We start from the raw sequence: 17,173 nt of genomic DNA, 5'->3' as shown, positions 1-17,173 counted from the left end.
AATGATCCTGTTCAATTAATTGCATTTCCCTGTCATTCATACTATGAACCTTACTAGAAATACTATTTAATACTGAGCATACATTTAGCCTATTCTCTACAATGTATTTAGAAGGAATTGGAAAAACACTGGAAGTTGCTGGGAAAGAGGAGTGAATGGTCCTGCTTCCATTGCATCAGAATGTTTAAACTGGGATGAAGTAGTGGCATCAAGATGGATAATTTTATACATGGCATAATATTCATCATCTACCACTCAGCATTTATAAAGTTACAGTAAAGCCCTTTGTATTCGGCACCCATGACGTTTGATGGATGCTAAATAAGTGAATTTTCCAGTTGCTTGAGATCGCATGTTACTTGGATTGGCGAACTGACTGGGGAGCCCATTTTAAACATTCATTTTTTTTAACCTTTTTATTTTCTGCGGTTTTGTTTTGGCAGTTGCTTAAGACTGCCAGTTGATTGAATTCTGGGTGATGGGGATTTTACTATATTTTGCAATACAAGAAATATTTCAAATTTCCCAATTTGTAACATTTTACCTGGACAGATGGATATTGTCAAACTTTTTTGAAATTCCTTGTTTACTTGGTTCCCTTTTTGGACAATAAAGGAGTAGCCAGCTTCAGTTGTCATTGAAAGCAGTGGTAACACAATCAATATTGTTTACATTCACAGTTAAATGCTAATTAAGCAACAGTACAAGTAATTTGAACTCCTGTTCGGCTCCGAATCATGGGTCCTCTACCGGCACCACCTACGGCTCCTAGAACGCTTCCACCAGCGTTGTCTCCGCTCCATCCTCAACATCCATTGGAGCGCTTTCATCCCTAACGTCGAAGTACTCGAGATGGCAGAGGTCGACAGCATCGAGTCCACGCTGCTGAAGATCCAGCTGCGCTGGATGGGTCACGTCTCCAGAATGGAGGACCATCGCCTTCCCAAGATCGTGTTATATGGCGAGGTCTCCACTGGCCTCCGTGACAGAGGTGCACCAAAGAAAAGGTACAAGGACTGCCTAAAGAAATCTCTTGGTGCCTACCACATTGACCACCGCCAGTGGGCTGATAATGCCTCAAACCGTGCATCTTGGCGCCTCACAGTTTGGCGGGCAGCAACCTCCTTTGAAGAAGACCGCAGAGCCCACCTCACTGACAAAAGGCAAAGGAGGAAACACCCAACCCCAACCAACCAATTTTCCCCTGCAACCGCTGCAACCGTGCCTGCCTGTCCCGCATCGGACTTGTCAGCCACAAACGAGCCTGCAGCTGACGTGGACTTTTTACCCCCTCCATAAATCTTCGTCCGCGAAGCCAAGCCAAAGAAAGACAAGTAATTTAAAGTTTCCTTGCCATTTTCAAGTGACTATAGGCCCTTTTATAGAGGGGAAAAAATGCAAATGTAAAGACAGAGTCTGTCTTTACATTGTTTTACTTAACTCCATTAAGGTCCAAAGTCAGATTGACTGCTCAAACTCACTCCAGCTTCTATCTGCCTCGGGAGGTACACTTAAAGGTGGAGTGAAATTGCTCCACCTCCTCCGTAAAAGGAATGCAGCTCCAAGGCGGAGGGTTGATAACGTAGCGATGATACCTTCAGCCTGCAACCCAGGAGTGCAAATTTTTTTAAACCCATATGGTTTACAGAGTTGCATGGGAGATCTGCCTGAGTCCTAAGACTGCTTGCACAGACCTCCACTAGTGCTCTTCTTACCTGCTCTTCAGTTGCCATTTTCGAGTATAGGCAGCTTTTCCTTCTTGGCACATATGTTTGACATCACAGTTGTGGGCACCTCTCGCCCTGCCTCTTTCAGCTCTCAAAGCTGGCACCTGACTCAGCTCTATATAAAGACACTATGGGATTTGCCTTATGGGTCATCACCATAAAAGGTAAACTTGCCTTTTTTTAAAAAATACTTCAACCGGCTATAATGTGGTGTTTCATTATTTGCTAATCAGTTACTGAAAATCAGTAGGAATAATTGCAGTTCAGTTTTCTTAGTTCGGATGATGGGAAAAGAGTAATCTGACTATGGACATTGCACTAAACTGACTTTGAAACAGATGGTTTAGGCCAGGAGTTATTTGTCTCTGCAGTGAATTAAAGGTACAAATTCAGTTTAAAAGCTTATGATAATGTGATCATAATTGGGGAGCACCTGTGTTCAATCTGGAGGAGCAAGTCTGCTTCCGGTTGCTTGCCTAAATGTCCATCACACTTCTACTCTGATCTATTTCTGGGGCTTCCTGTCCTGTTAAAATGAACCCCATCAGAAATGTGAGGTCTTCCTCTGTCTGGTACATTGCTGTTGTCCAGATTCAATGCCAAATTCTCCACATGAGTAACTTTTCTTTCTGTATGATTTGGAATTGGCCTTTTCTGTTTGTCTTTCAATTGTGACTTTTGGCTTAATTCTTTCTACTTCCATTAGTATGTGGCGGGCTTGTCCCACAATCCTGCTATGAAATGCACAGTCATAATGACCATCTTATTCTCACATTAAACCAGCTTACCTGATCTTGCTCAAAGACAGACTTCCATTCTGTCTATCCATTCCTAACCCCACTTTCTCTGAAACTTAAAATTACATATTTATTCCCTTCTCAGTACCAACAAAGAATCTTGGACTGGAAGCATTAACTTTTGTTTTCCTCGCAGGTGCAACCTGACTTGAGTGTTGTCAGAATTTTCTTTTTTATATCAAATTTTGTATCTGCAGTTTTTTTAAATTTCTTTGCTTATATCATGACTTGTATTGAAAAGATTGCTTTTATCGAGTGGAGTTTTCAGACTTGCTCTTTTGATTGCTCCATCCAATATTGAGGAGAGTTCTTTCAGCAATGTTTTGGCTGTGAGTGTTTCCCAGTGCATGTAGCATTTGATGACCGTGATATTAGGCTTCTATTAGGCTTTTTCACACTGCTGAGTACATGTGAGTTAACCCTCCAAATTTGGAGGTCAAATCATGAGAATCATGCGGTGTGAAAGGCAAACAGGGAGAGTCAATTTCAATTGAAGCAGAGTTGAGAGCCTGGCTGAATTAACTCTCCAATTGCATTCTGGCAGAGTGAAACGACAATCGGTCCTCAGGTATGATTAGTGACATTAGTGTTTGCATGCTTGCATTAGTTTGACAGGTAAATTTAACAGTGTGGCCGGCCGTGCTCTTACAGCCCCGCTTCTATAACCTTGTACATCCTTATTCCTACCAAGTTTTTGTTGCTGGTACATATAGAATGTTTTTGCCAATGTGTGATATAAAAATTGTGAGTACAGTTCCATGGAACACTTTTCTCTTTTTAATGTACAGAACAATTGCTGGAGGTGTTAAATCTTGAGTCCTCCAGAGCGCTGCAATTGTATTGCAGTTAATACATCTTCAGATATGGCTCTTTAAGGTTACAAATGGGGAAAAACTCCGCTCAGTTCTGTAGAACTGAGAATGCACAGTGCAATTGACAAGTTGATCAGACACTGTCCTGTGCCTGTGTTTGTGGGAGGCACTGGACGGCATGGTGACTCACTGAGCCTTTGTGTTGGGGGGTAGGGAACTAGACAGAGGCAAACCCTGATTGTTTCCCCCAGTAATTCTCTGCCCGAAAGCGGTGACTTCCAGTTGCTGATATTTGGGTGTCCGCAGTGTCACGGCGTGGCAGCACCCGCAAACTTCAGTGCCCTCCCTCCACCTTGACAGAGTGGCCGGCCTGAGGTCATTGCTCACAGCGCATTAGCACTCATTTCAATGGTTCAAAACCACTGCTACTGGAAAGGTGTTCATGTCCTTGGTTATTATCTTGGAGTCTGGGGAGTGGGGGGGCATCCCATGACCATGGGCCCCCGTCACCAGACAGAACGGGACCAGTACACGCAGACGGGCATTTAATGTTGCCCCTGAACCTTTCACGTGTCTTTGTCAGCTGTTCTCTGGGTCCCTTTGGGCACATGGAGTCTGGCTGGGTCAGCTTGTGGTGCCACACAGTCTGTTTTGGAAACTAGTTAAAACCGTTCTCATTTTGAGTGGTGGGGCTTAGTGTGAGGGCTGCTCTCTGCTCCCGTGATGAGCTCAATCCAGCTTTCATCTAGGGAGGTGGAAACCAGAGTGGCAGTGCCCTGGAACAGCACTAAGGGCATGGCAGCAGTGGTATCTTGCTTGCAGGAAGCAGAGGCTAGCTAGCCCTGATGGACCCCAAGCACCACCACGAAGGGGAGACAGCTCTGGCCAGAGCCCCAGCCTCTCATGCTAGAGCCCACCTGACCCTGATGTCCAATCTTCTACCCTGCTTGGCTGCTGGTTCTAAGCAGCCAACGCTGGTCACTCACTCATTCACTGGCCATTCTGAGTGAGGTGGCAAGTGTATTTGAGTGAAGTTGAATCTCAAAGGGCATTTGCATAATATATTTATTTTTAAGATCAGTATTTACAAAACCTTCCATCAAAAACAACATGAGAAGTATTTTTAAGTGTACAGATGTCATTAACATTTCAACAATAAACATTTGACAAATTAATCTGCTTGTAATTTTGTGTTTATGAAGATCATAATATCTCAAGCTCTGACAGCTGTGAAATCTCACTCTGTCAGTCAGCTGGCTGTCAGAGTGCCGAACATAATATGTCATTCACATCGCTGGAGGCAGGACCCCCCCCACCACTTAAAATCCCAAGTAGCAGAATTACCTGCATATAATGGTGCAGTGTGAAATGCTGCCGTGTTTAGCTTGCCCTGCAATTTTTACCATTCCTTTAGGCTGGTCAGCAGTGAGAAAGGGGCTATTGATTGCACTATTTAAGCCTCCTTTCCCTGCTATCCAGGTTGCAACACTTGTACCTTTAATCAGGCAAGGATTCCACTCTAGTTCTCTCACCTCAAACTAAGCTGCTGTAATCCTGAAAATCCAGATACAGTACCCGTTACCTGCCAGCTGAATCTCATGTCATACCTGTCAATATACCAAATGTTTTTTAAGAAATGAACATTGTCACAGATATCCATAGGCACATCAAATTGCAAAATAAGTGACAGAAATCTTAACAACAGTGTAATGATTTATCACTTTTTGTAGAAGAGAAATCTGCAGTTTCATTTATTACACTTAGGCCCAGGTTTGCTCTTTTTTTTTTACAAACTGATAAAATTAAAGACTGATTTTAATTTGCTTTTGTTCTCTTTGCAACAAGGACAACAATCAAACCATTTGCCTCTGTTGTACAGTTTTTTTATAGCTTGCACTTATTTTTGATCCTTAATACATGGAAAAGATACTTATTGTTTTAAGCAAAATATGGATGCTTAACATTTACTTTTCAACTTATTGCCACCATGGCATGGCTTGAATGATTCTCCTTTGCACTTTAAATATAGTGGAACAACAGGATTTGGTTTGCTGGCAAATTAAATTCAAGAATGTAAATAACATAATACATTATTGTTGTCTCACTCTCAGCCATCTTGTGCTCATTGACAGTTTTATCAACTCAGTGAACTGCAGGGATCGTGTCTCTTTGAGAATCAATTTTTTTTTTCTGTGCTATTCAAAATATACCAGTGTAACTGTGTGCCTCAAAAATAATATCATGAGGTATTTATTTTCATTATTTCATGCCAGTCTTTAGGAATAATTGTCATCGTGATTGCTGGAGACTTATACAAAATTCATGGTGTTAAACATGCTTCATCCTGTGACATATTCAGATTGAAATGGAAGTACTGAACCCTTTGCCATTTCATGAATGTTGATGTCTGTAATTGATTAAAATTATAGACCCATTGACTTGGGTTCATGGCCAGTCGTCAGTGTACGTCATCGAAAATTCTGCAGTTTGCTTTTACGATGGATGAAACCTGACAGCAATTTCTAGTATTTGCAGGCAATTAAATGTGCAAATTCAGAAGCTGATATCAACAATTCCCTGCTCACCCCACAATTTCTTAATTTTCATGAATTGCAGATTCAGGTTACATTATTTTATCCAACAAGTTTGATATACTGAAGCTCGTTTAGAGTTTTTTCTATGTTCTTGCCTTTATTTTCCTTCCTATAAAAGGTTTTAACATCTTTCTAGCTTGGTGACTGAATGCTTCAGTTTTACTGCAAGGCTTGTTTTTTTTTAATCATTCCTCGTGAGTATTTGCCTATGGTGAGGTAGTGAGCAGCTTTTTAGTATTGCTGGAGTCCTTGAGGACTTTGTATGCCCACATTGGCATTCTAGAATAATGATGAAAGAAAAATATACTTCAAAGCCAACATGGTATGTGAGATGTGAAAGGTAGATTTCAGGTGTTCCCATGTTTTGCTGTCTTTATCCCTTTTGAAAAGCAAAGATTGTGGATTGAGAGTTAGAGGTACAGAATATAGAAAAAGTCTTCAATGAGCTTGTTGCAGTGTATTTAGTAGATAGAATGTATTGCAGGTGTGGTGGGCGAAGGAAGTCCAAAGAATAGAGAATGGGATTCTAATCAAGTAGAATAGTTTGTCATAAATGATTTGTAGTAATGGAAGTGGAGTGCATTCCATATTTAATGCCTTGAAGATGATGGATATACTTTGAAGAGTAAGGCAGTGAGTTATTTGCTGTGATTTGTCCAATTGAGTTTCCCTTCATCTAGAGAGCAGTCGTGTCAAAATTTTGGGGTGGGGGTGGTGGTGGCATGAAGATTGCTGGTTTTGTTGGAGATGTATATTGCCTAATACCAGTAATACAAATGCATAATACAAATGCTACTTATTAGTTACCTGCCCGTTTTTTTAATGCAGTCCAGATTTTGTTTATTAATATCTCAGCATGATGCCAAAATCCCAAATACCTGTGGGAGAGGTGAAATTCTTGCCACAGAGAACTCTATTTTCTTGAGTAACTTGTTTTCCATCTCTTATAACCTCTGCTCCAAGTTTCCTAGATGGTGGTAAGTGTGATCGCTTCACTGTTGATGGCAAGATCTGTGTTATCGTTTGCATTGGGCTGATGAGGAAAACAAATTATTATTCGAGATTATGACTAGATGACGTTGGAAACATATTTGTATGGTTGACAAAATGTCACTTAAATAAGGCTGCACAGACCATTTTGAAGGCAGAATGCCACTGATGACGGCACATATTTTTGAACAAGTAAAAGTTGGTTTAATGCCAACACCTGGTATAGAATTAATCATCCCAGAGGTGGGACTCTGTTTCTGTGATTTTTGGCTACTGGCCTCCTTTTCACTAGACCAGTCAATTATCAATGTCGATCAGGACTCAAATGGTTCTTTCAAAACCGACCCAAAGACAAGGGCGGTACAAAAGTATAACATATTCAACAAGAAGTCTTGTCAATGAAGGATTGAGTGATATGTAGAAAAAATGTCGAAAGGTATTTACTTGATTCCTTTCCAGGAAATAATAAATAAATAATAAAATAGATCACAACCCCTTGGTAAAGATGGGAGTGTAGCGGCAGCTACACTGTTCCTGAAAGGACACACACAACCAGACGGGTTGAGCTCAGTGAGAAGACTAATTTATTGCAGGCTGCTGGGCTGCACTTATACTCCCAGCCCGAACCTGGCTGAGAACCGCGCTGGAGGGAGCTGACATCACCCGGGTGTCACGTGGTCCCCCAGCACGGGCTTCTGAGCCCCATGCTGGGAGGGAAAACTCCCGATGGCGCCATTTTGGCTGGCTACCCCGCCGCGTGGCTTACAAGCGGGGTAGGTTCACCTGCCTAGTGGTGAGCCACCACAGGAGCAAGCATTCAGCCAACAAGCGTCCCTGGTCATGCCCCACCCACACTAGCTGTTTAAATAAAGTTTCAATAAAGCTGTGTTTGAATAAAATGGTGGCATCCAGGGTGAAGAGCCAGCCAGTGCCATTTGCTACTGGGGTGACTCTCCCAAAGTATCTCCCTATTCATGCCTAGTAAGCATTTATTAGTTTTAAAGGCTTTATCTGTAAACTTGGGGGAGGGGAGTTAATGTTGATGGTGGCATGGTTAATGTGGTGGTTATCATAATGCTGTTACAGAGCCAGCAACTGGGGTTAAAATTTAAATTTTGTAAATTACAGGAATTACCTGATTAAAGTGAATTTTACATAATTAAGGATTATAATACTGATTTTTAAAAATTAGTTTACATTTTGCACAGTCCTTTGTCTTTTAAACTGTTTATTCATAATACAGGTGTATTAGTTGGACATTGAAAGATTGAGTCTCAGTCAATTGAAAAATTTACATATCTGACATCCCTGATCTCTATAGGTGGTGGATACCAGGGATTTTACTGCATCTGCTTTTCACATTTTATGTCAGTGACCAATCTGAGCCCTATTCCTTTGCTCTCTCCTGTTGCAATTAAATCATATTTTATACATTGCGATTGATAAGATGGATTAATTTATAATATTGTCAAAATATTAAAATGCAGGGTGAAACTATAATAATATACATTTCTGCTTGTGTAAATCAGAAGAAACTTGCAAAATTAGGAAATGAATTTCCTTACTCGTCATGTTTGTCCAACGAAAGTTGATTTATTGCATGTCATTTTTTTAAATAATGAAATCTGTTAGTGTGTGATATGAAAATTGCTGAACAGTTTTTTTCATTATGTATCTTTTTTTAAATATACATTCAAGGTTTAAGTTTAATACTGCTATCCTAAAATGTTGTCATCTGTTCTGAATGTAAATCTGTGGACCAGATAGTTACGTAACTTTGAACACTGACCTATCTTGCAATGATAATGTTTATTGTCATATTCATAGTGCACCAACATTTTTACTTGCTAAAGCCAAACTGCATTAGTGTACTTAATTGATCTAAAAAGAGACAGTGCAAAAGATAATATTCAAATTATTAGAGTGCAGAAATAATGTGACTTTGAAGACCATCCTTTGTGTTGTTGGAGCAGTCCACGATTTGTGTTACAAGGGGAGGTTCAAGAATTGGATAGATTTTGTGGTGGGGAATGGGGGGATGCTGTTCTTGAACCTAGTCTTAAAACTCTACTTTCTGTCCATAGCCAACAATGAGAAGAGGATGTGACCATGGATTTTCATAAGAAATTTGAAATTACTTCAACATTCCCCTGAATCGTCTCCCTTTTCATTTCCCACCCCATCCCTCACCATTCCCTAGATATAATTCAGTGAACGTTTGCTTTATTTTCATCTGAACTTGATTTTCTACAAAGGCAGTAATTGAGGATAATTGTAATTCATATGTTGATCTTTTTTAAAGATGACTTGTTACATCAGCATAGATTATTGTTAGAATTTGTTTCCTAACAAAGCAAGATTATGAAAAAAACTTTTAGTTAAATGTGGCAAAATATTAGAATAAATGGAACATATTATCTGTGCTTTGCTGGTTGTTCTGAATGGCCAATCAGATGGAATTGGAACAAGTGCTTTTCAAACTCATTGTGAAAATGTAGTACTCTCCTGGGTGCTGAAACTGATGGGAAGTGTGGCAAAAAACAAGTCTTTGCTTACAATAACTGGAATATCTGAGAGGCCCGACAATACAAAGAGATACTTCAGAATATACTGTAGCCATGGCTTAATTGGAAGGTTCTGGTCTACATTATCATTTAAATTTTCAATAAAATTAAACTGTATGTGTCTGGTTTTAATTTATAAAATCTTGTTTGTTTCAAATCAGTCTAAGCGTACTTGTTCTTCGGCCCCAGGGTCATGGTATTTGATGTAAACGGTGAGCAATAATGTTGGTCAAATGTCCTTCACGTGTTGGTTCACATTAATAGAAATTCTAAAAATCATCCTAATTTCATAACAAAGTTGTGGCTCTCAACAAGTCATTGTTTGCCACTGGATTTTATTTTAAAGAATTTATGATGTATAAGCTTTTCACCTTTGTATGAGGAGTGGAAAAATAAACTCCTTTTTTTTCCCCCAAAGTTTACTGTTGACCAAATGTTTGTTTTATTTACAAAAATATAAAAGCGATATGAAAAATGCTGAATATAGTTTCTATTACACAGCTCCTCAGAAAAACAATGAACCCAGTCTATAGTTCAGGTGCTTCAGGAGTTCCATATGCAAATCCAAAAGGCATTGGATACCCAGGTACACGAAGTTTAATTTGCTAATTTACAAGAAAAAAATGTTCAATTATTGTTATGGAATAAGGTAATAAAGAGGAGTGAGATCAAGGATATAAATCAATATGAAGTCGAAAGAGCTGAGTACAAAAATTTCAATACCCTTTTGAAAATACAGTGATTTTTATATATTAGAACAGTATAATTTTAGGGACTGTGTCAAATAAAACTACAATGAATTGAAGTTTAATTTAGATTTGTAGCAATGTGTTGCTGTCTTTGTGGCATGCTCTTTGAGTCATTGAGTTTTATTTCCATTCTGCTTTCACTATATCAGCGTGAGAATAAAAGTTAACAATTAGTAAAGTGATTGGAGAGTAAGGCTGAAAATAATTTTTAAACCATTGGTTCATAATGATTCTCAAATAAGTTTTAATATTGTTTTACATTTAATATTTTAAATTTTGGTCTTTGTAAATAATTTTTGGCTATATTTTTTAAAATTAATTTGGACTCATTTGAACATTTGATGTATTTTGAACAAAGCAGGTTTTCCAGTTGGCTATGCAGCAGCTGCTCCTGCCTTTTCTCCTACTGTGTATGCTGGTACTAACCCAGCCTTTCCAACAGGTATAGTACCTTTTTAATTGTTACATGCGATTAGAAAAAAAGAAATGTTTGCCGATATGATTTTGTTGCTTTTAAAGAGTTGAGTGATAAGGAAGTGGTTATAACTTAAAAAGGAATGAAACACAAAAGTCTGCAGACACCATGCAATGCTGGAGAAACTCAGCAGGTCAAACATTGGTTTATGTATATCTTTGCTATATAAATTACAATGTTTTGGGCTTGAAACCTTCATCAAGGTATGCCAAAATGTAGGCAGGCACCCGAACAAAAAAAAAGTGGTTGTAAATTTTTGTTTCTTTTAATGCCACAATGTAAATTTACATACCCATTCAGCTGGGAGATATCAGAGCTCTTTATTTTCCTTTAACGATACCAAATATGAAAGGGCATAAGTGAAATCAGGAGCTTTGTATATTTTAATGTTTTACACCTCATTCTTTAAGATTAATGAGTATAGGACCAAGTTTTTTTTAACCCTTCTCATAAAACTTCACCTCAATAATCAATCGAGTGAACGTTTTTCTGTTCTACCTTCAGTGCAAGTACATCCCTTCCAAAACTGGACTTTATCCTTGTGTGATCTTACCAAAGTCTTGTATTATTACAGCAAGATTTCTCTACTGTGAACAGTTCTCCACTTGTGTTACCATCAACTTGTGGTACAGTTCAAGCAAGACTTCCTTGATGCATATACCAACTCTATCATTCCAAACTCATCAATCTAATTGCCTTCCTTTTCAGTTGCTACATGCATGCTAACTGTGTTTTTCTGGAAGGATACCCAGATTCCTGTTTGACAGCAATTTGAATTCCATTTAAACAATATTCTGTTTCAATCAAAATAAATGGAATCACATGTTACTATTTTATATATGTCCGCCAATTGTTTTTTCAATCATTAAATTTTTCATTTGTAGAATGTATCCTCTTCTTGCATTGCTTTCTCTCAAAAAATGTAGCTACAATGCAACTGATCCCTTGATGTAGCACAAATAAAAATAAGATCCCATCATTAATTTCAATGGGGCCACACCCATCGAGCTACAACCTGCAATCCTGAAGAATTTTCAGCTGGCAGAGAAGAAATTTTCAACCCATCTATCAAAATTCAAATTATCAGTTTGGCGGACCACTTTTTGAAGATCAATCATAAATTAGCATGAGAGATTATTTGTTTTTTGAATATTTTATTTAAAAATTTTAACCATACATGCTTTCAATTATATTTCAAAATACAGATTTAATAAAGTATCAAATACATGATAATACCCCAATACCCCCTCCCCCACCCCCTACAGTTCCAAGAAAAAAGAAAAGAAAGTATAGAATTAAGTATTAAGATAGGGGGAAAAAAAGAGAAAGAATGAGAATGGACTGCTCAAAGTGTTAAATCCCATTTGGTCTAAAATTTATGCCTATTTCATCGTTAATGGAGTTCCACTTAGGTCTTAAAGGCTAAGAAGAACATTTGGAAATCTAAAATATTAAATGTTTAATCCTATGTTTTGTAGATACAGATGCCAAATGTGTAAGAATATATCATATTTTTTTCCTTAAATTATATGTAATTTTCTCAAGGGGAACACACATTTCTGCACTCCCATTATTCCAAACTCAGGTGTGAATCAGATTTCCAAGCAATTGCAATACATTTTCTGGCCACTGCTAATGCAATTTTAACAAATTCTATCTGATATTTAGTTAATTTCAATTTAGGTCTTCGTAATTCTGGATTTTGTAGAAATTGGGTTCCTGTAATTTGTTGTAAAAATAAATTCCTAATTCCAACCAAAAGTGTCTTAGTTTATTACACGACCATAATAATGTAAAAAGGTTGAATGTAAAAAGGTTCCCACTTCTTAGCCACATCTAAAAAACTGGTCTGATAAATCTAATTTCAATTTATTTAATTTTTGTGGCTGATGTAAAAAAAAATTATATTGTACCAATCTATATTTTACATTTATTGTATTAGTTCTACAGTCTTGACATAAACCAGCCCAATTCTTCTCATCCATTATCACATGTGAGTCTGACTCCCATCTTTGTCTAGATTTATGAATCCCCAGTTTAGGGGTCCTCATTTGAAGTAAATGATAAATTGCCAAAATAGATTTCTTTGTATTTCCCTTTCTCATTAGAATCTCTATATTGCTGCACTTTGATAAGTACATTGTTGGACCCATCTTATCACTTAAAAATCCTCTGATTTGAAAATAGCAAAATATAACATTAAGAATGCCATATTTATTCTTAAGTTGTTCAAATGACATCAATTGCCCTCGCTCATAACAGTCTTCAATGTATTTGTTCCCTTTATGAGACCCAATTTCATAAATTTGATTATCTAATGTACAAGGTATAAGTCTGTTATAAGTCAAAGGAGTTTTATCTGTATTTGTATTATGCCAAATTTTAATCAAATGTTTCAATAGAGAAGTTTCTCTTTCAGCAGTCACTAATTTCACAACCCATTTATATATAAGGTCTTCTGCGTTTTTCTCTCTCCTATTTTATCTAATTCTAATTTTTACCCAAGCAGATTTTTCCACCTCTTCAAAGAAAGAGGTGAGAAATTTCATTTGGGCTGTTCTATAGTAATTTTTAAAGATTTGTGACTAAAACCTGTGATAGCAAAATGTCCTGGACTATTGTAAATCTGTGACTCAATGGGCAGGTTCAGCTAACTATATCATTTCATATTTCCACATTAATTTTTCGATGGAGACTCTGGACATTTTACCTTTCCATAAAAAGTTTTGAGGTATTCATATGGGCAATGATTGAAAAAGATACTGTATTGTGGGAAAAATATTCATTTTTATACAATTAATTCTTCATGCTAATGTTATAGGCAACATTGTCCATCTATTTAAATCCTCCAACTTTTTTTAAGTAATGGAATTCATTTATATAAATTTTGTAATTTATTATCTGTTTGAACTAAATATTTTATCCCATTTGTCAGCCATTTAAACTGAGTGTTTCTTTGGCAAATTGTGTAATCACCTCTTGCGAGAGGCATAATTTCACTCTTCTCCCAATTTATTTTATAACCTGAAACTGTACCATATTCTTCTAACTTTAAATGTAGCTTTTGGGTTAGGGTTAGGGTTCTATCAGATATATGAGCACATCATCAGCAAATAAGCTAATCTTATGTTCCTCTTCATTAATTCTAAAACCCTCAATATCTGGATCCCTACGAATTCCTTTTGCTAAGGGCTTTATTAGCTAAAACAACACTGGTGACAAAAGGCATCCTGTCTAAGAGATCTTGTTAATCGAAATGGGGCAGAAATTTGACCATTTGTTACCACCTTGGCTTTAGGTTCATTATACAAAGCTCTTAGCCAATTTATAAAAATTTTTCCTACTGTGACAGATAGCGCTGCTTAGCCCAGGGCATGATGGGGTCCTATCAGCAGACTGGCACCATGAGGCTGGGCAGTTTTTCTCTTTCTGAGTTGGCAGATTGGCTCGCGTTTTCAACCATGGATCTGAACTGAACTTCTGAATGATTATACTTAATGTTTGGACCGAATTGTTACACAATTAAACTTAGTGTTTGTACAATTCACACACTACTCTAAATTTTTCCACTACTTTAAATTTAAAAATCCCATTCTAATCTATCAAACACCTTTTCTGCAACTAGTGATACTGCTACACTTTGAACAACCTCTTTTTTTCCTAGATGAATTTTACTCAATAATCTGGTTATATTATCAGCTGATTGTCTCTTTTTCACAAAAGTCATTTGATTCCTATTTATCAATTTAAGTAACTATTTTGTCAGTCTCTTTGCAAAAAGTTTACCAATTGTCTCGTAGTCTAAATTTAATAAAGATGTGGGTTTATCTAATGATGGCTTTAATGGATCACCATCTTTTCTGGGGTATCACGGTAATTATTGCTGTTGAAAATGATTCAGGGAGAGTATGGGTTTGCAGCACCTAATTAAAACATCCATAAACAAAGGCATCACTAAATATTTAAACTCTTAAATTCAGGTGGAAATCCATCTTTTCCAGAGATTTATTACTTTGTAAAGAACTTAACTGCTTCCTCCACCTCTCTTGAAGTAAGGTGGGGGGGAGAGGCAGCATTTAACTCTGCTTCTTCTGAATCTAACGGTAATGCTATATATGACAAAAAGTATATTTTATTAACATCTCCCTGGGATTCTGATTGATAGAATTTGGCATAAAATTGTTTATAAGTTTTATGAATTTCTTGAGGTTTATAACTAACAAAATTTGTCTCCATTTCCACTGCATTAATCGTTCTTGAAAACTGTTCTGCCTTTAATTGCCAAGAAAGTACCTTATGTGTCCTTTCACCGAACTCATAGTATTTCTGTTTCATTTTTGTTATTTTTTTCTGTTCTATAGATATGTATTGTATTATATTCTCTTAATTTTTTTATTAATAAACTTGTAAAAATGCTATATCCATTTTCCTTTTCATAATATACTCTAATATTCTCTTCCTTTTCACTTTCCCTTTAATTCTATTAAGATTAAAACTCATAAATCTTAGTGTATTATTCACCTTTTCAAAAATTGTTTTTAATATCCAAATACTCTTCATTCACCTCTCACTGCGTATCTCCTTCAACAACTAAACCGACTTGCATTCTCCAAAATTATAAGTACATCTTCCAGCAGCCCATATAGACAAAGAAAAAAAAGAAAGTGATTAACATATTGAATATATAATTGTTATAATACCTTTTAATATTAGTAAATTCCCCTCCTTCTAGAGTTGTTTCAATAATACACAACACTACCCCCTCCCCCCTCCCTACTATTATGCGAGAGCTTATTTATGTTGTCTTACAGTTAGGGAAATTTAAGATGAAAATAATTTCATAACTAATTTTTGGTATTGTTTGTATTAAAATTGGTGAAATTTGAATTACTTTCTTTGTGACTGTCATTATGCTTATATATGGCCCCTTTCACTAAAACCAATGGAGTGGATCAAGAAAGTCTGCAAACACCGTGACTCAGCAAGTCCCACAGCGTCCATAGGAAGCAAAGATATATAACCAATATTTTGAGTCTAAACCTTTAAAGATTTTACATCTTTGCCTCCTGTAGACACTGTGCGAAGTGCTGAGTTTCTCCAGCAATTTTATGTATTTATTTGCACTAAAACAAAGTTTGCTTTTTAATAGAACAAAAAATTGAGAACTCATTCCAGTATATCTCCACTATTTTGCATCATTTTGGAATGAGTTGTGCATGCTTTTTTAATGCTTGTTCTGACATTCTTGGATTATGCTTTATTTCAGGTTATACGCCAGGCACACCTTATAAAGTTTCATGTTCTCCAACCAGTGGAGCTGTACCACCATACTCCTCCTCTCCCAATCCATACCAGGCAGCTGTATATCCAGTTCGAAGTGCCTATCCACAACAGAATCCTTATGCACAGGTTAGAAACAGAGCATTTAGTTTCACAAACTTATTAGAAATCATATGATTTTAAAAGTCAAATATACTTTTTGAGGTTGTGCTCTTCCCTTCAAAGTGGCTGGTTAAAAACTTCATTTATTGATTGGACCAAATATTTTGCTGCTGAACTCTCAAAATACAAACCACTTTGTACTTGTTATTTACAGAAAGCCATGAATTTGAACCATATCAATATTGGCCAAAGATGTTTATATTCAGCTGCACTAAAACATCAAGTGAATTATCACAGAATTTTGCAATAACTTGTGCTTCTCAGATTAATAGTGGTACTAACCGTTTTTGATTTTGCTTTTTCTGGTTCTAAATTAGGCACTATTCTTTGAAACATCTTTTTCACCCACTCTTGCTTTACAAAACTTCAAAAATACAGAATATTTAATCTTTAAATTCAGCTTCAGCTAGGTTTACATCATAGGTTTCCATCTATAAATTCCTTCTATTTTAAATGCGCATCATTAAAATTTATAGTGCCAAATTATACGGCTTCAGGCAAGTGCCTTAAGTGAAGTATTAACAAATGCAGACTGTGGGGGTCAATACAATTTATAAAATGTTATGTATTTTCAATGTTGAGAGATTAGCCAACATTTTATTCAAAATATTCCAAGTTGGAGCCTAGTGTGGGTCATATGGTTGAAGCAGAGAATGTATTTTATTTAATTAATTTGCTGTAAGATGATTGAATTATATCAGTTATGTTACATTTCCTAATGATGTAGAAATTTAAGCAGTGATGTCCCAGGAAAAAAAAGTGAGATGATATTAATCCAATCATGAGTTAATGATGGTCTAATTTAGAACAGACATTAAATATATGACTCCTATCCCAACAGATGATTTGAAGGATATCTTCAATTACTGGGCTTTTTTCACGAAATCTACCTTGTTAGCAGAATTTTTATATAGAATGAAGGGGAACTGGAGACTAATAGTAAAGAACATATACCATATATACTTGTGTAATCGTTGAACTTTTTGGACTAATTTTTCGCGTCAAATTTTGTGGGAGGGTTTC

At 36.7% G+C, this 17,173-nt stretch overlaps 1 protein-coding gene across 3 annotated transcripts in view; it reads left to right on the top strand.

The window, feature by feature from the left end:
• fam168b (family with sequence similarity 168 member B) overlaps window positions 1–17,173 on the top strand; it is a 37,542-nt gene that overhangs the window by 6,610 nt on the left and 13,759 nt on the right. For 2 of the 3 annotated variants that reach the window (XM_069896579.1, XM_069896578.1), the window contains exons 2-4: window positions 9,986–10,070; window positions 10,592–10,675; window positions 15,975–16,117. In XM_069896579.1, coding sequence (XP_069752680.1) covers window positions 10,001–10,070; window positions 10,592–10,675; window positions 15,975–16,117 — 297 coding nt within the window. In that variant the 5' untranslated portion in view covers window positions 9,986–10,000. The remainder of the gene's footprint in view (window positions 1–9,985; window positions 10,071–10,591; window positions 10,676–15,974; window positions 16,118–17,173) is intronic. The other variant, XM_069896580.1, reaches the window with a different exon arrangement.

Source organism: Narcine bancroftii, chromosome 9, assembly GCF_036971445.1.
Source record: "Narcine bancroftii isolate sNarBan1 chromosome 9, sNarBan1.hap1, whole genome shotgun sequence".
NCBI classification, from domain to species: Eukaryota; Metazoa; Chordata; class Chondrichthyes; order Torpediniformes; family Narcinidae; genus Narcine; species Narcine bancroftii.
This window is presented reverse-complemented; position numbering and strand designations above follow the sequence as displayed.